Here is a 23,223-nt window from a genome sequence, read left to right on the forward strand (position 1 = left end):
TTTTTTAAAAAAATTAATTTATTTATTTAAATTGGAGGCTAATTACAATATTGTAGTGGTTTTGCCATACATTGACATGAATCCGCCACAGGTGTACATGTGTTCCCCATCCTGAACCCCCCTCCCACTTCCCTCCCTAACAGGGTATTTTCAAATGAGTCAGTTCTTTGCATCAGGTGGCCAAAGTGTTGGAGTTTCAGCTTTAGCATCAGTCTTTCCAACGAATAGTCAGGACTAATTTCCTTTAGGATGGACTGGTTGGATCTCCTTGCAGTCCAAGGGGACCCTCAAGAGTCTTCTCCAACACCACAGTTCAAAAGCATCAATTCTTGGGTGCTCAGCTTTCTTTATAGTCCAACTCTCACATCCATACATGACTAGTAGAAAAACCATAACTTTGACTAGATGGACCTTTGTTGGCAAAGTAACATCTCTGCTTTTTAATATGCTGTCTAGGTTGGTCATAACTTTTCTTCCAAGGAGCAAGCATCTTTATAGCCATACTAATGTATATAAGACTTCAATTGAGAAATGGAGTTAAAGCTGCTCTAGCACTGTGGTTCTCAAACTTTAGTAAACTTCAAAATTATTTAGAGGGCTTTCTAAGCCACTGATTCTTGGACTCTTTCCCCAGAACTTCTAACTCAGTAGGTCTGGGCTAGGGCCCAGAATCTGTTAGAATTTGTACTTCTAACAAGTTCCCAAGTGAAGGTGATGTTGCCCAAGGGACCATCCTTTGAGAATCGTCCTTCCAACTCGGCCTTCCCTACCTTAGGGTGAGAGTAATCAATCACAGACAGGAGCCTGAAGAGTACAACTACTGCAATAGGCACAATTGCAAAATACAAACTTTGTTCAGTTTGTTTCTGTTCATCTTATGAAACACAACAGGGCCTTCCTGAATCCAGTAACGGACAGAGGAGTAGGACTGGAGCATTTCACAGGATTAGAAAAACTTGAAATTGTCATACCAGTGTAGAGATTGCATTCCTGATAGAATACCTGACAGGAACCCTAAATTAAGCATTTTTGGTATTCTCATGCCAAGTACTATGTTACTATTGCAAAAATAAGTCAATGAACATTTATCAATCACTGGCTCTCAGTAACTTGTTATTTGCAGAGACTATGAAATTAAAAAGTGACAATACCAAAAAAAAAAATTAAAAAAAAAGGGGGACAATACCTGCCCTCAAAAAGCTTAGAGGATCATTCATTAAATAAGGTTTGTGCAATGTATATATTAATGTTTAGTGATGGAATATTACTCAAGTATAAAAAAGTGAAATAATGCCATTTGCAGCAATATGGATATATCCAGAGATTATTATATTAAGGCAGAGAAAGACAAATATATCAGGCAGATTCTTTACTTTCTGAGCCACCAAGGAAGCCTGTCGCTTACATGTGGAATCTAAAAAACTGATACAAATGAACTTACAAAACAGAAACAGACTCACAGACATAGAAAACAAACTTATGGTTAACAAAGGGGATAGCAAGGACGGGTAACAAACCAGGAGTTTTGGATTAACATATATACACTAATGCATGCATACACACTAATATGTATAAAATAGGTAAGCAATAAGGACCTACTATATAGCAGAGAACTATACTCAATACCTTGTAATGACCTATAACAGAAAAGAATCTAAAAAAGATACACATATATAACTGAATAAGTTTGCTGTACACTTGAAACTAACATAACATTGTAAATTAACTATACTTCAATAAAAAAATTTCAGCAATTGTACTGTGAAATGGAACAATATTTCCCTACATTTAATACCCCAGCTGATACATTTAAAGTGAAATGTACAGCTTCTTGGCTTTGACTGCTGGTGCAAGCTTGGGTCCCATCTTCTTTGCCATGATCCAAGGGTAGAAAGCTGGAAGGTTTCCAGGAAAGATTCTGTGATGTTGTCTTCAGATTTCCTGCAGTATTCAGGAATTGAGTACTCATTATTCCTGGGGTTTCCCAGAAGGCTCAGTGGAAAGAATCCTCCTGCCAGTGTAGGAGAGACAGGTTCGATCCCTAAGTCAGGAAGATCCCACATGCCGCGAAGCAATTGAGCCCGTGCATCACGACTACTGAGCCACATGCTGTAGCTACTGAAGCCCATGCACCCTAGAGTTGGTGCTCCATGAGAGACACTACTGCAACGAGACGCCTGTGCTCTCTGCAACTAGAGGAAAGCTCGTGCAGCAGCAAAGACCCAGCACAGCCAAAAATAAATAAAATTATATATAAAAAAAATAAGTCAAAACAACTTGACTTGTGCTCCCACCACTATTCTAGGACTTTTTTTTCCTGCACATTTTCATCTCTCTGAGCCCTTCCACTGGGGCCTGGATGAAATCCTGCAGTAATCAAACTCTGTCTGAGTTCTGAGTCAGAGAGTGTCGGGTCTACTGGATCTACCACTTCAAGCCGGGTGACCAAGTTACTTGAACGTTCTTTGTCTCAGTTTCTTCACCTGCAAAATGAGAAGAAGAATAATACAGGCTTTGTGAGGATTAAAGGCTTAGCACAGAATCCCCACATAGTAATCACTGAATTAACATTTGCCACTGTTTTTCTTTCTTTTTTTTTTTTTTTTGCCACTGTTTTTCTATGTATACATGCACTCTCTCTCACTTTTTCTCTGGAAAAGCACCCTTTTCCAGTGCACAGCCTCCCCCCAAACTTCCCATTCCTATGAAAATGATAGAGGGAAAAACTTAATGTTGGGAAATTTCTATTTTTTCACAATTTGTTTCCCCTGGAAGTTGCAGAGACGCTCAGTGTTCAGTTTCAGTAGCTTCCCTAGGCTCAGCTCACAGAATTTCGGTTTGTCATTGGAACATATATTGTTCACATGTTTGAATACACTTTCTATAGAGCTCCTCCTTTGTCTGAAGGTGATTTTTGTAACTTGGCAGAACTTTAGAATGGAGGGGGATGATATTGTAGGACCCACCTGTCACCTCGAAGCTAACAACTAAACAACCATTTGATTAGTGGAGTCCCCCACATTTTACTGAGTATAAGTTTAACATGACATGTTCCTCTTTGATGGTTCTGCCATCCTATAAACCTGGGAAGACGTGTGATGGCAACAGAAGACCTGGGATCAGGGATTTCTCTGGTGGTCCAGTGGCTAAGACTCCACACTTACGACGCAGGGAGCCCAGGTTCCCACGTGCTGCAACTAAGACCTGGTGTTTGCTTTTAGTTGCTATGTTGTGTTAGAATATTGCAATTCCATAGACTGTAGCCTGCCAGTCTCCTCTGTCCATGGAATTCTCCAGGCAAGAATACTGAAGTGGGTTGCCATCTCCTTCTCCAGGGGATCTTCCTGATCCAGGAATCGAACCTAGGTCTCCTGCATTGCCGGTAGATTCTTTACTGACTGAGCTACAAGGGAAGCCCAACAATGTGAAGTGAAAGTCACTCAGTCGTGTCTGACTCTTTGCGATCCCACGAACTATATAGTCCATGGAATTCTCCAGGCCAGAATACTGGAGTGGGTAGCCTTTCCTTTCTCCTGGGGGAATCTTCACAACCCAGGGATCAAACCCAGGTCTCCAGCATTGCAGGTGGATTCTTTACCAGCTGAGCCACCAGGGAAGACCTGGTGTAGCCAAATAAATAAATATTTTAAAAAATATTAAAAGATGCTTACTCATTGAAAGGAAAGCTATAACAAACCTAGACAGCATATTAAAAAGTCGAGACATTACTGCTGACAAAGGTTTGTGTAGTCGAAGCTATGGTTTTCCCTGTGTTAGTCATGTATGGATATGAGAATTGAACCATAAAGAAGGCTGAGTGCCGAAGAGCTGATGCTTTTGAATTGTGGTGCTGGAGAAAACTCTTGAGAGTTCCTTGAACTGCAAGATCAAACCAGTCAATCAAAAGGAAATCAACCCTTAATATTCATTGGAAGGACTGATGCTGAAACTGAAGCTCCAATACTTTGGCCACCTGATGCAAAGAGCTGACTCATTGGAAAAGACCCTGATGCTGGGAAAGATTGAAGGCAAAAGGAGAAGGAGTGGCAGAGGATGAGATGGTTGGATGGCATCATTGACTCAATGGACAAGAGTTTGAGCAAACTGTGGGAAATAGTGAAGGACAGGGAGTTGCAAAGAGTTGGACATGACTTAGCCACTGAACCTTGGTTCAGAAGAGCAAGGATAACACCTCTTTTTCTTTCGCTATAGGAACTGGCACAGTACCTAATGCCCTCATTCCCTGGCATATAATAGGAGCTCAGTCAACACTACTTGCCAGATGTGTGATAATGGGCAAATTATTAACTCTTTTTGAGCCTCGGGAGTAAATAAATACTAATACACTTGGATAGGTTTGTAAAAGGAGGAAAAGAACTAATATTAATAAAGCCCCACTCACTGCCTGACACAGTGTAGTTGGTTCTCTTCTCCTTTCACTTCTTGTATGTTGCATCCCCTCCCTACCACAGTCTGATCCTCCCCACACCCTGGATAAAATTATAAGTTATTTGAGATGGGGACTTTGTCTGCCCAATGCCTAGCACAGGATCTTATGCACAGTGATAGTTTCAATTAGTCGGTCATTCAGTGAATCTTTACACATCAAAAATGCACAAAAGCTTAGAGTTGAGAGAGAGCAGGTACATTCAGGACACCCCAAGTAATTGCTTATGACTGAAGCAGAGACTTTGAGGAGGAAATGATGAGCCTGGATTAGCTCTCAAAGGGCTTTGTAGGTCTTGTATGAATTTTGAACTTTATCATAAGGCAGAAGATCGCCACTGAACCAAGGAGTGGCAGAAACTTATTTTGATTTTATTTTAGAATGGTTTGGGGTTCTGGGGCTTTAGCGTGCTTAAGAATCACCAGGGAAGCTTGTTAAGAAAGAGGGATCCCTTGAGACTTCCTTGGTGGACCAGTGGTTATGTCACCTCTTTTCCACTGCAGGAGGCATAAGTTTGATCCTTAGTCAGGGAACTGAGATCCCACATGCTGTATGACACAGCCAAAAATTAAGGGGAAAAATTGCTTAAGAAAGAGGATTCCCAGAGCCATACTGCCTGAGAATATGCATTGAAACTAGCACCTTAGGGACGTCCCTGGTGGTCTGTCTAGTGGCTAAGACTCCCAGACTTTCACTGCAGGGGGCTTGAATTCAATCTCTGGTCCGGGAACTAGATGCTACATACCCCTACAAGCTGTGGCCCAAAACCAAAACAAACAACAAAAAACACAGCACCTTAGATGATTCTGATTTACTGAACTATTCAAACGCAGTTGGGACACAACTTAAAACCAAAAGATGAGTAGCCCTGGGGAGATTTGAGTTGAACTTAGGCTTTCACTGCCTGCCCTGATCAACCTGCTTTTCTTGGCCTGTCTTACATCTAAGGCCTCAAGCCTCCTCTTCACCTTGGAGGACCAGCTGGAAAGCTCAGCAAATGGAATAAAACCCAAAGACTGGACAGGCAAGAATACTGGAGTGGGTTGCCATTGCCTTCTCCAGTGGATCTTCCCCATCCAGGGTTTGAACCTGGGTCTCCTGCATTTCAGGCAGAGGTTTTACGGCGTGAGCCACCAGGGAAGCAAAGGCTGGACAGAGGCTGAAGAGAAGCAGGCAGGTGGAGTAGACAAGACGCAGGTGGATCTGACAGGTATTTGAAAGGGGGAACAGACAAGACTTGGGGATTGACTGTATGGGAAGTGTGTGAAGGGGTCAAGGATGCCCCCTGGCTCTTTGGCTTAAAGTAATGTTGTAATGGTTGTAATGGTGTGTCATACAGTGACCTGAGAACTTGAAAGACAGAAGCCATTAGGAAAAGTAAATTGAGGAATTTTAGTTGAGACTGGCTGAGTTAGAGGTGCCTCTGACATTCAAGTGGAGATGTTCTGAAGTCAATTGGATTTATAGGCTGGAGGTTTGGAGAAAGATCTGGATTAGAATCTAGACTTGAGAATCATTAGCAAATAGATGGTAACAGAAGTGCTGTGAAATCATCCCAGGAGAGTTAACAAAATGAGGAAAGGAACGGGTTCAGAACAAAATCCAAGGAACTTTTAAGGGAAGGGCTGAGAATGAAAAACAAAAAACAAAAAATAAAAACTGCAAAGGGATCAAGGCCAGCCCAGAGTCACAGGGAGGGAGTTCAAGGAGTGAGGAACTGAGAAGCATCCTGGATTCAGCAGGAAAGTCGTTGGTGACCTTGTAGAGAGCAGTTTCAGCGGAGCCATGGGGACATCACCAGATTGCAGTAGATTGAGGAGTGAGTGGGAGGTGAGGGAGTGGAGACAGCTGGTGTGGACATTTTTTTCAAGATGTTGGGCCAAGAACAGAGAGAGATAAGGTGGTAACTTTAGATGGAACTAGAAATAAGAGTCTTTTTCTACACTAACCAGGGAGTGGAGGAAAATACAGGACAAAAGAATCAATAAACCCTATGGGGAGAAGCAGGGCACAGATGTCAGGATTGTTCTTAAGATGAGAAGGACCTACTTCTATTTCTGAAACTGACAGAAGGAGGAAATGATTGACTGGTTTGGAAGCTAGATATCTGGTACTTTTCTTTGATGGATGCTGTTTATCCTCTTGGAAGTTGGGAGCCAGGCCATGAGTAAGGAGTTTGTAGGCTGAACCTTTTTCCCTCAGCTAGTCAAAGTACGGGGCTTCCAGCAGCACAGAAGTAGTCAAAGCACTAAAGCACGAGCCTAGTGGGAAGTGGGCTGAGGCTGAAGCTTTAAAATTCGAGGGATGAGAGGCTGACTGAGAGGAAGTGTGATGTTCCTCTCATCCAGAGGAAAGCTGCATTTGGGCCACCGAATGAGAGGTTCTTTGCCCCGAACCTCGTGCTGGGGCTTTGATTTTGGCTCCCCCTGCCTCGTCTAGTCAGTCTGCCTTCCCCGGCTTGTGTCTCACGTCTAGGCCTCGAGCCTCCTTGTCCCCACCGAGGACCAGCTGGAAGCCATTTTGATTAAGCTCCACCACAGAAGGAGGACAATACAGCCCCGCCCAGAGCCAGGCGCGCCCCCGCGGCGGGCCGGGTGCGCGTGTCCGCGCCTCTTCCCGCCGGCCTGGCGGGCGCCGGAGCCAGGCCGGGGCGGCGCGGGGCGGGGGTTGGGGGTGGTTATGTAAGCGTTGCGCGCTCCCGCGAGACGGCAGCCAATGAGGAACCTCGGTGACTCGGGCTCGCGCACGCAGGGTGGGGGGAGGGAGCGCACGACGTGCGCGCGCCCTCTCCCTCCTCCACCGCTGCCGCCTCCTTCTTCTGCCGCTCCTGGTGCTGCTTGTGTGCTCGTTCCGTGCGGACCTGGTACCTCTTTTGTGAAGCGGCAGCTGAGGAGACTCCGGCGCTCGCCATGGCGGACGAAAAGCCCAAGGTGAGCTCGGCGCCGGTCTCCGCGCCTCGCCGTGCGGCCGGGGTCACGGTGCGGGCCGGGGTCCGGCCTGAGCCCGCCGCGGGCTCCCCGCGCCTTCCCGGGCCCCCCACGGGGCGGCCGCGGCTCAGGCCCCGGCTCTCCGCGCCATTTTCCTCCCTCCCCTCTTCCTCCCGCCCGCGCGGGAGGAGGCCCCGCCGCCCTCCCCCGCCCCCGGCCGCCTCGGAGTGCGCGCCGGGCGCGAGTTGGGCGGGCTAATCGCGGACACCCGCGGGCCCACCGGCCGCGAGCGGGGCTTCTTGGGCCCGGTTGGCCGGGCGCGCGTGACGAGGGGCGTTAGGGCGCGCGGTGTCCCCACCCTCGGCGGACCCCGCGCCCGGGCGGGTGTTGCCGCCTTTGCGGTGGCGAGGAGTTCCCTCGGCCCAGGGCTTCCCCGCTCGGGGGTGGGGGCCGCAGGCATTTGGGGACCCTTGCCCCGGGCCACAGTGGCCCGCTGAGGGCTCGGGGCGAATCAATGGGCTGCCGATGGGTTGGAAGCCGGATGCCCGTCGGGCCGTCCTCACGGGCAGGGGTTGGGGGATTCCCGGGGAGTATTTCCCACATTTTTTGTCGGGATGGGCAGGGGCTTTTCCCTGGGTGCCAGGTAACCCTTAACTTGCCGAGACCATGTGGTTTGGAGAAGTTAGAGGCAGATGTACGAGCAGAGAGACTTTGCAGGGCTTAACTTTTTTAACGTGAGTTTTGAGGCACCAGGCTTTTCCCTGGAGGACTAGGGCGCACACTTCTTCTTGGCACACGGGACTTTCTTTTGGTTGGTTTTGTGACCCCCACCCCCCCGCCATCCCCTTTCCTTCTGAAGTGGTTTAGGGGCTACAGAATTCTTTCCGCACTTGGTTTTGGTGAACTTCAGATTTTGTCGAAATCTACGAGGAAGACTTGGAATAAAACTGTGCATTTGACTCATGACAACAGAGGGGAGTGGAGAAAAAGCTCTCAACTAAAAATAAACAAAAATGAAGCTGCTCATAGAGGCGAACAATAATAGTGGTTTTGAGTTATTACTGTTGCTTCGGAGAGAATCAAAGGATATTCCTCAGTTAGGTGTTTGTTTGTTTTCTTAATGTAGTTTGAGATTTTTTAGTAAACTTAGTTTGCTAACTTTTTAACGAGATTTGTGATGAGTTTTGAATTGTAAGCTTTAGATTTTTGTTTCTTGCATTGTGTACTCGAAGCACTTTAAAACGAGAAAGGATGCTTATTAATCGTTTTAGAGCAAAGATATATTTTGGGAGATGTCATTTTTTAAAACTCAGAATCAGAGGGCGTTGCAGTAAATTAAAGGGGGGTACATCTTTAAAAATCGATCGTTGATACTGATAGTATTGAAAGTAGGCTGCTTTTCTGTTTCTGCGACAGCTATTTAATATTGTTGCTTCAGGATTTCTCATCTTTCAGATTGATTTCAGCAGCTGAAAACAGCTGTATGTTCTGTTGTCATACAGAATGAGAAACCTGTTGATTTCTGATGTGACTTGGGCTGCTGCTTCTTTAAAAGGTGTTTGTCTTTTACGTTTTCTAAATTATACTTTAATTTTTTTTTTTTTTCCAACAGGAAGGAGTCAAGACTGAGAACAACGATCATATTAATTTGAAGGTGGCGGGGCAGGATGGTTCTGTGGTGCAGTTTAAGATTAAGAGGCATACACCACTTAGTAAACTAATGAAAGCCTATTGTGAACGACAGGTGAGGAGCTGACATGTGTACTTCCTCAGAATAAAACGGATTTTAAAAAACACAAACATTTTCTTGAGAAATAGAAACCAGTATAGTATGTTTTTGGTAGAATATATATACACTTGACATATCAGAGTTTTATCATACACTTGGTTTGTTGATTTTTCATGAAACCATCTTTTTCATGAAAGACGGTTCATATACATGATTCTGGTTCTGTGCCATAATGCATTCTTGTCAGGCCCTTTTTTGACAATTTAAAATTTGTCTTGTGTTGAAACAGTTTATTTTGAGTATTTTAACCAACTTGGAAATAAAATTAAATGTGAGTTTAAGGACATGGCAAATTTTCTGAAGCATGTAAAGTTGTAATATTTTCGTTTTACACTGATAGTAGAGGTCAGGTGTAAACATTCCTATATTAAAGACATTTGAATTTTACTCAGAAAATAGTAAATTTTTTACATCAAGAAGAGGAAGTAGAAATCAACAGATGCTAGGAGGTAAATGTGAGCTTTAAGACAGAAAAGCTTCCTTTTGTGATGTTGAGTCTGTAATACTACAAGACAACTTTAAAGTTGACTTTTGCAAGTATAGCAGGAACTAGTACATCTAATCCAACTGTAAGTATTTTTCTTGCTTGACCCTGGGTGAATAACATATAAAAGTTTGGAGAATTATTTTGTTAGGTTAAAACAATTTATCTACATTACACATTCACCTCCTAAAAATAGGTTCAAAATAAAGTTAAAATCTCTACAAGTTTCGCGGGGTGCCTCTGCAAGTTGGGAGATTGAATTCGAGTTGATACTTGGGTCTCCTTTATGACATTGAAAGGCTTCTTAAAGAAACCAAAGACTTCTTTTGAGTTTGAAGCTTTATTTTGTGCCTAATATACTTACATAACAGAATACTGTGATTATAATTTTTTAATGTACTTATATAACAATACTGTGATTATAATTTTTTATCTATATAGGTAAGTTTTTTCATAATTCCTTACAAAGATACGCCCTTCAGTGTACTTTTATTTGAAGCATTTTGGTTAAATCCTGTAACAATTAGTAAATACATACTTACTAATTATGCTAAAGAGTATCTACAGTATTTTAGCAATAATACCCCTTCAGGTTACAGGGGAATAGTAAAAGGTGGAACTTTTATGTAGCACAACTTTATACAAAATAGAAACTCCTGCTTAGATTTGATAACTTTTAACAAAATCCTCTGCATATCATGCCTAACTTTTCTCTGATTACTATTAAATTTTAGCTTTCATTTAAAACTGGACTGAAAATTTTTGAACTTAGAGAAGGATGCATTGAATACCCATGAGTCTGCCCCCTAGATTAACAATTAACAGTTACATATATATTTTTCTTTGCCCGAATCATATAAGCTGGGGCATTATACTGTGTCCCAGAAAAAGTAAAGCGCATCCTCTGTTTTCCAGATTTTCCTTTTATAGGGAATTGTCCTATAAGGTCAGTTAGTGGGTCAATCAAGGATTTTTTAGTTTCTCTTCTGCATTAAAATAAATCTACTGTACTGCCCAGATTAAAGTTTTCTTTGATTTTTCTCAGTTATTAGGCATAAGGTTGGGATTATATTTGACTAAACGTATTGAGACCACTCTTACTTTGCATTAGAGGAAAAAACATTGGCAATCCATAAAGAATATAATTCTACTGCATATATGTTGGAATGCAAATATGATTTGAAGATAGTATCCAGGAAGATTTTGGAAAGATGTTTATTCCCATTTTCCTCTTAAATTGGGGATAACCTCAAAGTTTTGAGTGAAAGAAGTTCCCTGTTTACTTTTTGAGTGGTTTCTCTGGTTCTAAGGAAGAGGACTGAGTCCCTGCTTTTTAAGTGTGGTACATGTTATTTAAAAAAAAACTCAAGTTATTTATCCCATCTAATTTGCAGAGCTTAAGTTTTTTAGCAGGTGGGGAAGAAGACCAAGAATTTCCCATCAGGGTTTTAATTGAATGCTCATCTTTACTTTCTAATGCACTCATTTGGCATTGGATCTCTGGAGGAGTCCCAGTGAATGCCTACTAGGCATCTCAGACTAAACATGCAAAAGAGAACCCTTGATTCTACTAGAAATCTTTCTGTGGTGTCCCCACGCAGTAAATAGCATCATTTTACATCTAGTTGCCAAAACCTTAGGATCTTCCTTGATGATGCATCATAACTCAAAATCCATCACCCAGTTCTGTTCTCTGTCCAAACTTGGCTCAATACAGTAGCCACAAGCCACATGTGACTGATTACCACTTGAAATGTGGCTAATCCAAATTGAGATGTGCTGTAGAGTGTAAAATAAACGCCAGATTTTGGAGGCTTGGTATGACAAAAGGTTCAATTTTTTAAATGTTGATCGTATGTTGAAATGATAGTATTTTAATTATGTTAAGTTAAAATATTTTTATTAAGCTTTTGCTTATTTTTAACTTTCTAGTGTGGCAGCTAGAAAACTTAAAAGTTACATGTATGGCCCACACAGTATTTCTTTTGGATAGTGCTGAGCTCTCAATCATTTTTACTCTACACTTGATTACTGCCTCAGGGACTTCTCTGATTTCAAAGTGCCCTGGTTCACTCAGTTCTCTTTTTTGTTTGTTTTGATGTTTTTTTCTTTGATTATTGTATTTACCTGTCTCTGCACTAAAATGTAAGCTCCATGAGCATCGGGCTGTTTTGGTCACTGTTTCTCTAGATCCTGGACCAGTACTGGCTTATAGAATGTGTTCAAATGCTTATAACATGATAGAGATTCAGACTAGTATCTCTAGAGGTTGGTTTCTAGATAAGTTTTTCATTCATATGTAGAATTAGTTTGCTCACTTAATATCAGCCACAGATCCTTCAGCTAAATGACTGAGAGCATAGTATTCCATTCTACTGTAAATTTACCCTAACCCTAGTTGTCCTCTAGGGTGTCAAGTAATTTCAGAAAGCCCAGAATAATTGGTTTAGTCCAGTTCATTTTTGTGAAATGAAGAAGTGGGAACATGTAGAGAAAGCCTCACACAGCTCTTCTGGGGCACAACTCTAAAGCTCACTGTTGAGATTTATACATAGAGAAAACCAAATACTGGTTTAGTTTAAATTCATTGTTTAAATTTACATAGTTTATGGAATCTTAAAAGCCAATTTCCTGAATTTTGGACTTTTGATCTCTAGCAAAATAAAAGAGCTTTTACTGATAAGGAAAAGCATAAAAAGGTGGCAATAAAGGAGTACAATTTGCTTGTGTTCTCCTGGTCCTGCCTTTCCCCTCCCCCCTCCTTATTTTGAATGGTCACACCATTGACCTTATGTCCTTATCAGTCAATGTAGTGAGGGAAGAACATGGCATATAGAAGGTGCTTAGTGTTTTGTTGAAGCAGTAGTCTCCAATCTAGTGTTTGTAAATATGTAATAGTAGTAATGGCTTGGCATTGGATTCTTGGTTGCTTTGTGCAAACTAAATTTGAAAGTCAAGAGGAATGAATTAGGTTATGGCTGTCACCTACTTAGTGGGGGATTGGTTGTGTTCCTCAAGACAAGGGCTAGTCTGGAAGTGGGTGGTATGTGTCAAAGACTAGAGTTTTAAAGGAAAGCAGTATGTTACAGGGAAAGCAGTATGTTACAGGTAGTTTTAAAGACCAATTCAGTGAATAAGTGAATCCCTTGAATAAGGGAATACAGGTGTTAAACAAGTGTTTATGGAATACTTGGTCTCAATGTTTTTAGTCCTAGGAACTCAGTTTAATTTTCTCTTAAATGTTAAAGCAAAGAGTTTGTATAGCAAGAGTAACAGTTTGTAATTTGTGCATGATACAGGAACGACTGTGTAAGATGCTTCCAAGAAAGCTATTTTTCTGGTTAATATATTCACAGCATACCTCCAAAGATAATTTATTTTCCTATCTTGCTCTCATTTGGCTGCAGTTACCAACAGCTTCACTATTTTGCTCCTTTCCCTTCCCCACCCCTGTGACAGGTAATTCTTGAATAAGTTGGAGTCCCCTTTGCAGAAAGTTGCATGTTTAGGCTCATTTATCTCCTTAAATGCACGTAAAAATTTCTTGAAGTTATACTCTAGTAATATAACTTATTAATTAAGCTCTAGTAATAGAATGAAAAACATACTATAGTTTAGAGAAAGTAAAAATCACCCCAAATCACTTAACCGATATGGAAACCTGAACATAATCTTAACTGTTTTTTTCCATTCTTATTGCTATTAAACTCTTTGTCCAGGGTTTGTCAATGAGGCAGATCAGATTCCGATTTGACGGGCAGCCAATCAATGAAACAGACACACCTGCACAGGTAAAAATCTCTTTGTGCTAACTTGAAAGCCAATGTGTTCATAATTTTCTCAACAGCTTTGTTAATTTGTGAACTTCTAGTCATTGGAGTATAGTTCTTTACCAGAGTTCAAAGCTATATGACCAAAGGGGAACAAAAAGAAAAAACAGGAATAAATTCAAGAAATGCCAACGGTTTTTTAATATCTACTTATCACTTAGTAAAGCTAGTAGGTCCATTTTATTTTAATCCAAGTTTTCCCCTTGCCAGCATTGCTTGGAAGAAAATAATTAAAATTCCTGTCTGTTGCTTCAGATTGTTGTTTTCCTTCTGTTTTCATTGCTGCAACTCTTAAGTCACACTCAGGGTTTCTCACAAGTGATTGATTGACTATTCTAGCCATTTTAGCTCCTCTTGAAGTCTTGATTATGGATATTTCTGAACTGAAGGGAATCTAGTGGTTCTAACTGCAGGTCTCTTGATAGCTTGTGTTTCATAAGGCTGTTGATAGTAGGTCTCTTTCCAAACCCCTTAATTGTTTGATCCCTTAATCTCTACATATAATCTCAGTTGTTCTGTCAGTTTTTAGGGAATCGACTGGGCTACCTTCTGTAGCAGAAATTTTTTGTCTTTGTTTCTTTTTACCTTCTGAAATTCAGTTTAAGACTTCAGTTTGGGGATGGGGGGAAATTGATAGCAGAAATTTAAATTGGACCCCTTGTACTTTTGAATTTATCACCCCCATAAAAGATAGGAAGTTATAAATATGAGTGAAACAGAACATCCAGATTTTGTTTTTGTTGATAATCTTCAAAAATTTCACATCTATTTTCTGTTGGTGAATCTCTAAGAAGCAATTATAGTGTGTAGCCACAAGGAGGAGCTGAATTCTCTTGAATGAGAGAAAAAGCTCTCCTGTATCCTTCTAAGGCATTTAAACTTTCACTATAAAATTTAAAAACATTTCAGTAGTTTCATTTTAGTGGATAGACCAGTTTTGATGGTTTTAAGAATTAAACCATTATGCTGGGCTCTGATGATAATGTATTTTCTGTTTTTTGAAACTCTCACCCACCACCAAAAAGTTCTGGAACTTGTCTGTTATGCTAACTGCAAATAATTAAGCCTGGGGAAGGTTTGTTCATAAGTGGGTTTATAAAATCTTCAAATTGAATTTGGAATTGACCATTTTAGTATTTGGAATTGAATTTGTTTTAGAATAATACTGACTCATTTTAGAATTGTTCTTCCAGTATTTATTAAGTAGCAGAATTGTATAAATTAGAACTTCTTAGCAGCCAGTTTTAACAGCAGTATAATTGTTAATGCACTTACCATTTTCTTAGATACTTTCTTTGACTCACTGAATTCTAATAACTGAACGATACTCCATTTTACAAACAGAATTGAGACTTAATATTTTAATACCCTGCTTGTACTATATTTCAACTTTGTTAGAAACAGTTCCCTTTTGATTTTAGCAAGTCTGTTTTTCCCATATGCCTTTCCTTATTGCATAGTGGTAACCACTGTTTTGTACATAGGCAAGGATATAGTCTTGTTGTACACACATTTACACAAAATTAAAACTATGTATATAAATGTAATACTATATGGTATTTGATGCCTGGTTTTTTAATTTGTTTTTTAGCCTAATATTGTCTCTAAGGGATATTTCCTTTTCTGCATGTGTAAATCTACTTATTCTTTAATAATAGCTACACGGTATTTCATGTATGCATGTACCATATTTCTTTGGGTTTTTAATAATTTGGTTATTTTCAGGTTTTTGCTCATCTAAACATTGCATTGAGATCCTTCATTACACATCACTTTTATTTTCAGTAATGAAAGATGATTTAACTCATGGTCATACTCATTTTTTAACTTAAAAACTCAGTTTTCTGTAATGTTAATAAAAAAGTCCCAAGTGAAAAATTATTCAAACCTAAGTCTAATGCTACTTTAAGCTCTGGGATATCTGAAATAACACTGGAAGGGATGGAACTCATTCAGTATATTTAAATCTGATAGTTATACATTTTAAGAACTGAGTAACAAATGGTGGATTATTTTTTCTCATTTATGCTAGTTGGAGATGGAAGATGAAGATACAATTGATGTATTCCAGCAGCAGACAGGAGGTGTCTACTAAAAAGGGAACCTGCTACTTTACTCCAGAATTCTGTTCCTTCAGACCAAGAAGACATTCTCAATTAGAAAACCGCAATTTGGTTCCACCACATCCTGACTACTACAGTATAGTTTCTCTATTCTTTCATTTTCCCCTTCCCCATTCCTTTATTGTACATAAAGTAACTGGTGTATGTGCACAAGCATATTGCATTTTTTTTTTTAACTAAATGGCCAATGGTATGTTTTGATCGACATCAAATGGAGATGGGATGGGGAAAAATACTGATTCTGTGAAAATACCCCCTTTTCTCCATTAGTGGCATGCTCATCAGCTCTTATCTTTATATTCCAGTAAGTTATTTTGCTCTCACTGTTTAACAAAAAAAAAAAGAACAACATAAAAATTCTTGCATACCTTGTTCGATTGGAGAATTTTAATGTTTTTCATTTATCATTGTAAAACCAAGGACAATTTTATAACTTTTTTGTACGTAGCTGTTACATGTAGGGCAATCTGTCTTTAAGTAGGGATAAATTACTCTAAAAGAAATGAATCCTAGATAGTTTTCCCTTCAAGTCAAGCATCTTGTTGTTTAAATAAACTTCTTGTTTAAAATGAGCTGTTTTCTTTATTCTGAGGAATATTCAATAGAAAGTTGAAGCTTAGACAAAAACATGACCTGAATAGGCCTGTTAAAAGTAACATTTCAAGAAAGAAATAAAGCTACTTTGCATTTCGTAGAGACTAATGCAAAACAAAGAATAACAAAGTTACATAAATGACTAGCAAGGAATGCTTCAGCCTCCCTTTCAGAAAGTTCAGTCAGTTCCAAGTATGCAACTTTTACTAGCAAAAAAGTGGGTCATAGTGTTGTGGGTTTACTCTGAAGTATTCTGTAACCACTACCTGAGGCAGAGTTGGTTAGTACACAGCTAGGAAAAAGTTCTAATTTTGCTGACTCTGCTGATGTATCGTACTTTACCATTCTAATCTTCGTTTTGTCTGATGGTAAATAACTCCCTAACCTAGAATAGAGTTTTTGTTCCTTATTTAAGGATCTTAAGTGACAGAAAGCATGTTTATTTATATATACACATTCTTATAGCAATTAAATGTGCAGATCACTGCAGTTTTTAAATTCAAATGTATAGGGAAAGAAAACAACTACAGAACCAATAAATAGAATGTTGGAGCTGGAAAGATTTAAAGACGCTAATTCTAACCCTGTTTTAAAAATGAGAAGGCTGAGGTCCAGAGGATAATTTGTCTCACAGTTATTAATAGATGGCTATAGAACTGGGACTGGAGATTAGGTTTTCTGATGACTTAATTGAGTTTTCCAATAATGGTCCTTAAGAAACTGAATTCCCACCCTTACTGCCTAATTGTGGCCTTTTGAATGAAGACTGCATGAACTATCATGGACTCTTCTGTTGCAATGTGGTCTGTCTTACATTCCCCATTTCTATAATGAATGAGTTTTCCGAGGGACAGCGGGAATTGCATAGATTTTTGACTATTTGTAAGTTAAGTCAACTGAAGTTTTTATTTTCCTGTATGTGTAGTGTGCCAACCTGTTTTTACAATTTATATTGTGAAATAATGTGAGAAGCCTGCTCCCAAGAATTCTTAGATCAGGTAAGTACATTTCTCTTGTCCTGGGTACTGTTAAGTAGTGGAATTTTGTTGTCCCCAAAGGTAAAGTTAGGATTGAAATTCAAGCTAGAGAACTTTATTAAGGAAGGATTCTTTTTAACACTTTGAAAATTAGCGAATTGTTGAAAATGCTGAAAGTAATTGGAGCATTTTAATTCTTTTTGGCTTGGGAGGAGAGGTTCAAGTGATGGGAGTTACACTGCTGTTTTGGTTACTGTTAGGATAGTTTTGCTGAGCACTTCCTTGCTGTGCTTGCATAACCCACGTTTGTATCTGGGAAGTAGCGAATAGTATCCGAGTGAGCCCAGTCTGCATAGAGTCAGTCCTGTCTAACTCTGACCCTGTGGGCTGGAGCCCTTCAGGCTCTGCCCATGGGATTCTCCAAGCAAGAGTGCCGGAGCACGTTGCCGTCCCAGCCGTCTTCCCAACCCAGGGGTGGAACCCTAGTCGCTTGCATCTCCTACATTGGCAGGTGGGTTCTAAACCTCTAGCACCACCTGGGAAGCCTTCATACAAGCTGCTTTTTGATCTCAAAAGATATTTGTTTTTCTTTATGTTTTCATGGAAATTAATTGGGTGATTAGGTTACATTGTGTCTAAAGAGGGTGAGGTTGAATAGAACAGGAAGAAGTAAACAGTTCAGGGTAGAGGCGGAGGCAGCGGTTGGGCTCGCAGCGAGCGGACAGGGTTGAGTCAGTGCGTTCGCGGGAGTTGGAATCGTAGCCTCTTAAAATGGCAGATGATTTGGACTTCGAGACAGGAGATGCAGGGGCCTCAGCCACCTTCCCGATGCAGTGCTCAGCATTACGTAAGAATGGCTTCGTGGTGCTCAAAGGCCGGCCATGTAAGATTGTGGAGATGTCAACTTCCAAGACTGGCAAGCACGGCCATGCCAAGGTCCATCTGGTTGGTATTGACATCTTCACTGGGAAGAAATACGAAGGTATCTGCCCGTCAACTCATAATATGGATGTCCCCAACATCAAAAGGAATGATTTTCAGCTGATTGGCATCCAGGATGGGTACCTATTACTGCTCCAAGACAGCGGGGAGGTGCGAGAGGACCTCCGTCTGCCTGAGGGAGACCTTGGCAAGGAGATTGAGCAGAAATACGACTGTGGAGAAGAGATCCTGATCACGGTGCTGTCCGCTATGAGAGGCGGCGGCTGTTGCAATCAAGGCCGTGGCAGAATCACTGGCTCCCAGGGTGGCTGTGGTGGCAGCAGTGACCCTCCAGCCTGCAGAGGCCCCCTCCCCCAGCGTGGCCCAGCTCTGGCCTGGCCCTTGGCTGGACTCCTCCTATGCGATTTATTTGACGTTTTATTTTGGCTTCCCCTACCCCTTCAATCTGTCGGGGAGCCCCTGCCCTTCACCCTGCTCCCTTGGCCAGGAGCGAGTGCACCATGGCCTTGCTGAAGCTGCCCTCCTCTTCTCCCTCGCACTACAACCCTGGTGGGGGAGACGGGGTGGGTGCTGCTTGTGGTTTAGTGTTTTTTTTTTTGTTTTTTTAAATTCAATCTGGAATCAGAAAGCTGTGTATTCTGGCAAATGGTCCTTATGCCCTTTCCCAGCTCTTACCTGATCTGACCCCTTATTTCCTCCATAGTCCTCTATCCCAAGCACCACCCCCACAGACTGGGGACCAGCCCCCTCCCCTGCCTATATCTCTCCCCAGATCCCTTTAGATGGGGTGGGAAGAGGAGGAGAGTGGAGGGGACCTGCCCCCTCCTCAGGCATCTGGGAGGGCCCTGCTCCCATGGGCTTCATCCTTTCCTGCGGACTCTCTCCCCGACACATTTGTTAAAATTGAACCTGAATAAAACTACAAGTTTAATATAAAAAAAAAAAGAAGTAAACAGTTGAAGGAGAAACTGGAGAGGAGTCAGTGTAATTGTGTAGGGGATTGTGACACAAGGAGGTCTGTAAGATGATGGAATCCCAGGATTTGAGGGAGGCCCGTTGGAAAGTTTTTCCAAGGTCTTCGTGGGTGCTAAGGGGTATTGGAGAGGGCCAGCTGTGCCACAGAGGGTTATTTTTGAGTTGGAATGATGCTGCTTTTAAATATGACTGACTGGATCATGGTTTTGCATTAGAATCCCCTGGTGCGCTTTTAAAAAATACCAGTGCCTGGGCCCTACCCCCAGAAATATATTTTCAGTGCAATATGGAACTGAGAAGCATTCTCACAACTCTTGAGAGCCAAACACCTCATGGTAAAGATTAAATGAGATGTTTCAGCTCTCTAACAATCCCCTCCGTGTACTGAGCTCTTTAATTTTATATATTTATTTCTCTTAGTTGCATCATGCAGGATCTTTAAGGTGCACAGACTCAAGTTGTGGCAGAGGGGCTCAGTAGTTGCAGCGTGCTGACTCTCTAGTTCTGGCGCACGGGTTTGGAGTGTGAGGGTTCAGTGTGACTCTTGGGCTTAGCTGCTCCATGGCATGTGGGATCTTGGGTCCCTGACTAGGGTTCGAACCTGTGTCCCCTGCATCGGAAGACAGAATCTTAGCCACGACCACCAGGGAAGTTCCATGTTTAATTTTAAATAAAAATTATTTTCAGTATGCAGTAAGGGCTCTGCCTGGGGCATCAACTGAATACCATAACTACCAATTGATCTATACTTTCTTTTCATTTAAAAAACTGAATATAGTCTTTGTCTCTCTAGGTTTTTGAATAAATGCTTAATACTAAATTGTGCCCTAACCAGTCTTAAAGGAAAAACAATCTTCAAGATTTTAATGATTTTCCAATACTTCAGAACCAAAGGACCCATCCACAAGATGCTTCAACATTTTGATTATCTGGGTGATGATTTGAGGGTTAGTTCAGGATTTAGTAAGAAATATGTGTGTTTTGTACTGAGACTGGTGTGTGTAGTGGTTAACTAATGAAAATAGTGGAACATAATTAGAACAGAGTATATAAACAGGTTAGGAATTTAATCTGTTATTTGGAATGTGGAGTGTTATTTCCCTGTAAGCAGTGACATGTGACTATGTATGAGCTCATTTTAGGATTTCCTACGTCCTTAGGACCTTTGTGAAAAGTCCAAGAATTTTCATGTAATGGTTGTTTTCTTTGCACTAGATAAGAAGTATTATGTGACTCGTTTTGCAACAAGTTACAGAACATGGAATACTAATAAGAATTTTCCCATTTTCTGAGCATACCCCTTTAAATTACTTGATATTTGAAAGTTTAGTAATTACTTTTGTAAAAGAGGTTAAATTCACTTTAGAACAGGATAGATTGTTTAGATTTTTTTTTTTTTTTATTAAATAGAAAACTTGCGATTGGGGAAAGAAGACAAAAATCACAATCTTATTCAGCTCTTAGTATGAGAGGAGGAGGAAAAATGTAGGGAAATAAGAACCATGCTCTTCCTCTTTGTATTTCAGAATGACCAGAGGGCACGTCAGACTTTAGTAGAGGGTGCATATCTTTTTGTTTAACTTTGGAGAAAGAGAAGGCAAGAATATGACAAAGCCATTTTCCATATTTGAGGCCTCTAGGTTGGTTCATTTGATTTTCTTAATGGCAAATGAATTTTAAGAGAAAATAAACTCCTTGGGCTGTTTTTCTCTCAGTGGTGTTGGTCTGCCTTTTTCTTTTTTTGTGTGGTGAGGATGCAGCTAAGAAAAGAATGGACAGATGCATACTAAATTTGGCTCTAGGAGTGATGGATGCAGAATGTATGTATGAGTGATATACTTATGGGGCATGCTGCAATAGCGGTTGAAAGTGAAACTTGTACTTGTTGGGCCGTTCATTAGTTAAGTCATTCAACCAAGTTCAGAAGCACATGACCAGTGTTTCCTTTTAGTAATAAGGAATAGAAAACATTAAGAGTATATATAAAAGTATGGCTAAACATATGTAATTGCTATTCATGTAGATCAAAAATAGATATCTGCAGTGTCATATGGTTCAACCTAATACATGTGTATTGGATCACAGTGAAAGACACTATTCTAAGAGGTTGATTCAAACTCAATTGCAGAATCTAGGTGGAATAAATTCCAGTAAGGACGCTATGTCGATTGCCCATGTCCTCTGGCATTTTGGAATAAATAGGGACAAGTTGAAATTATGGGTGACTCAGTTTACCTGGTAATGGGAAAGCTGGTAACATTCAAGACACAAATGTGTGAGAATGAAGAGATGCTATGTTAGTGCGTTTTTTTGTATTTGGTGAAAATTTACTTATTATCTGTAATAGGCACAAGTAGTGAAGAAAAACTAGCAGATTTTTCTATTTTAAGTTGTACATTGCATACTTCGATAAAACTGCCCACACCCTCAGCAGCAAATTAAAAAGCAACAGGATTCCTGTCCAAATAAAAATTTATTAGGGCCTTAATCATTTTCTGACATCTTTTAAATAGTAAAGATTTTTTTGCCACATGCTTCAGAACAATAGATTGTGTCCTAAGGAATTTCTAAGAATATTGGGTTTACAAAAGCCTGGTGATCCAGTGGTTAAAGATTGAGTTTCCACTGCAAAGTTTCCCTGGTTGTAGAAGTTATGCATGCTGTGTGAAGTGGCCAAAAAAATCTGTTGGGGGGAGTTCCCTGGAGGTTGAGTGGCTAAGGCTGCAGGGGGCCTGGGTCCACTCCCACATGCTGCAACTAAAACTAGGACCTGATGCCAACAAACAGAAGATCTATTGGAAAAGCTGATGGCCAGGCGTCCTGAAGTGAATGAACACGGAAGACTAGTACAAATGGATATAGTAGGGAAGTGGCGGTTGGGACTGCAGGAAGCTGGAGAGTGCTGCTGAAAAAGAAGTGGAGGCAACTGCTCCTTCTTCTATTAACTGTAAAAAGCAGGTGAAAATGGACATGCATATAGGGCAGTGATTTTAAAATTTCATGGAACCCTGAGGTTGTGCAAAAAGGAGGACCAAGTAGAGAGTGGCCAAGGATGGGGGAAGCAGAGAGCGCCAGGGTTCTGTTAATCTATTTTATATATTTGGATTCTGCTTCATAAAAGTTTAAAAACACTGCTGTAGGTCCTGAAATAGCTGTGAGATCATTCCTTGTTATAAGATTTCATGTGTCTTCTATTTCTTTAGATTTTTAGGTTAACCTGAGAATTTGAAGCAAATTTTGTATTGATACAGACCCTTGTATGTATTTTAAAAGTCATAATGATAGGCCTTCATGACTTTCTAAGCAGATATTCACATTGTCCCATCCTTTTGCATCTTTTGATCCTGATCTGTGTTGATCTTTGGGGGAAAAATGTAATTTGATTAATGTCCCATTTTCAACTTAGTTGGTCATCTGAAACAAGGATTATAGCAGAGCTGTATATCGTATCTTTTACCCCAAATCTCAATTTTGCAGCAGAAAGTGACGTATGGTAATTTGGTCAAAACTATTGGGTTGGCCAAAAATTCTTAGGGTTTTTCCAAAACAGCTTATGGAAAAATCCGAATGAGCTTTTTGATCAACTTAATGTTAAGTATGTGAACAAATAAATAGGAGGGCTAGTTATTCTGGAAATTTCTGGCAGTACTTACTTTAAAATACAAGGAATGTTACAGACAGACCTCAGATGGCTTTCATCAAATGTCTGTTTTACGTGAATTTACTCTTCATAAATCAGATTAGATTGAAAAGGATTCTCTTGGAACTGATTCCTTACCTTTGAAGCAAAGGTTCTCAGCCCAAGCTGTATGTTTATGAGAATTGTCTGTTTATTCCAGATATCCACTGCTGTATCCTGTATCCAGAAATCTCCAAAAATCTCATAGATTATTCTGTTATGCAGCCAAGATGGGGTACCTAATTATCTCATTCCAAATCTTACAGAATAGCTGCTGTTAACCCCATTTTACAGATGAAAAACATGAGCTCAAGGATATTAATGACCTACAAGTGTCTTAAATCGGGAGTAAGCAGAACTAGAACATAGACTTTCTGGTTTCCAGAGGAAATAAGGCAAACCAGTACAAACTCAAAAATGTAGGCGAAAGTCTAAATCCTTCATTTAACTTAACAG

At 40.6% G+C, this 23,223-nt stretch overlaps 2 protein-coding genes and 2 long non-coding RNA genes across 4 annotated transcripts; 3 read left to right on the forward strand and 1 right to left on the reverse strand.

Annotated features, from left to right (window-relative positions):
* Positions 1-7,026, reverse strand: LOC139039190 (uncharacterized). Its single transcript, XR_011492472.1, has 2 exons — positions 2,295-7,026; positions 1-2,011 (listed from the first exon to the last, which is right to left on the reverse strand). It is a non-coding gene; the product is annotated as an uncharacterized lncRNA (long non-coding RNA).
* A 182-nt stretch (positions 7,027-7,208) lies between these two features.
* SUMO2 (small ubiquitin like modifier 2) lies at positions 7,209-16,172 on the forward strand. Its single transcript, XM_020885803.2, has 4 exons — positions 7,209-7,377; positions 8,987-9,118; positions 13,367-13,438; positions 15,510-16,172. The coding sequence occupies exons 1-4, from the start codon at positions 7,357-7,359 to the stop codon at positions 15,570-15,572; spliced, it is 288 nt and encodes a 95-aa protein (XP_020741462.1). The 5' UTR covers positions 7,209-7,356; the 3' UTR covers positions 15,573-16,172.
* LOC139039189 (uncharacterized) lies at positions 7,408-8,388 on the forward strand. Its single transcript, XR_011492471.1, has 2 exons — positions 7,408-8,108; positions 8,234-8,388. It is a non-coding gene; the product is annotated as an uncharacterized lncRNA (long non-coding RNA).
* A 98-nt stretch (positions 16,173-16,270) lies between the features above and the next one.
* Positions 16,271-18,741, forward strand: LOC110132428 (eukaryotic translation initiation factor 5A-1-like). The gene has a single exon (XM_070479985.1). The coding sequence runs from the start codon at positions 17,943-17,945 to the stop codon at positions 18,624-18,626; it is 684 nt and encodes a 227-aa protein (XP_070336086.1). The 5' UTR covers positions 16,271-17,942; the 3' UTR covers positions 18,627-18,741.
* The last annotated feature ends 4,482 nt before the right edge of the window (positions 18,742-23,223 follow it).

Source organism: Odocoileus virginianus, chromosome 17, assembly GCF_023699985.2.
Source record: "Odocoileus virginianus isolate 20LAN1187 ecotype Illinois chromosome 17, Ovbor_1.2, whole genome shotgun sequence".
Taxonomy (NCBI): Eukaryota; Metazoa; Chordata; class Mammalia; order Artiodactyla; family Cervidae; genus Odocoileus; species Odocoileus virginianus.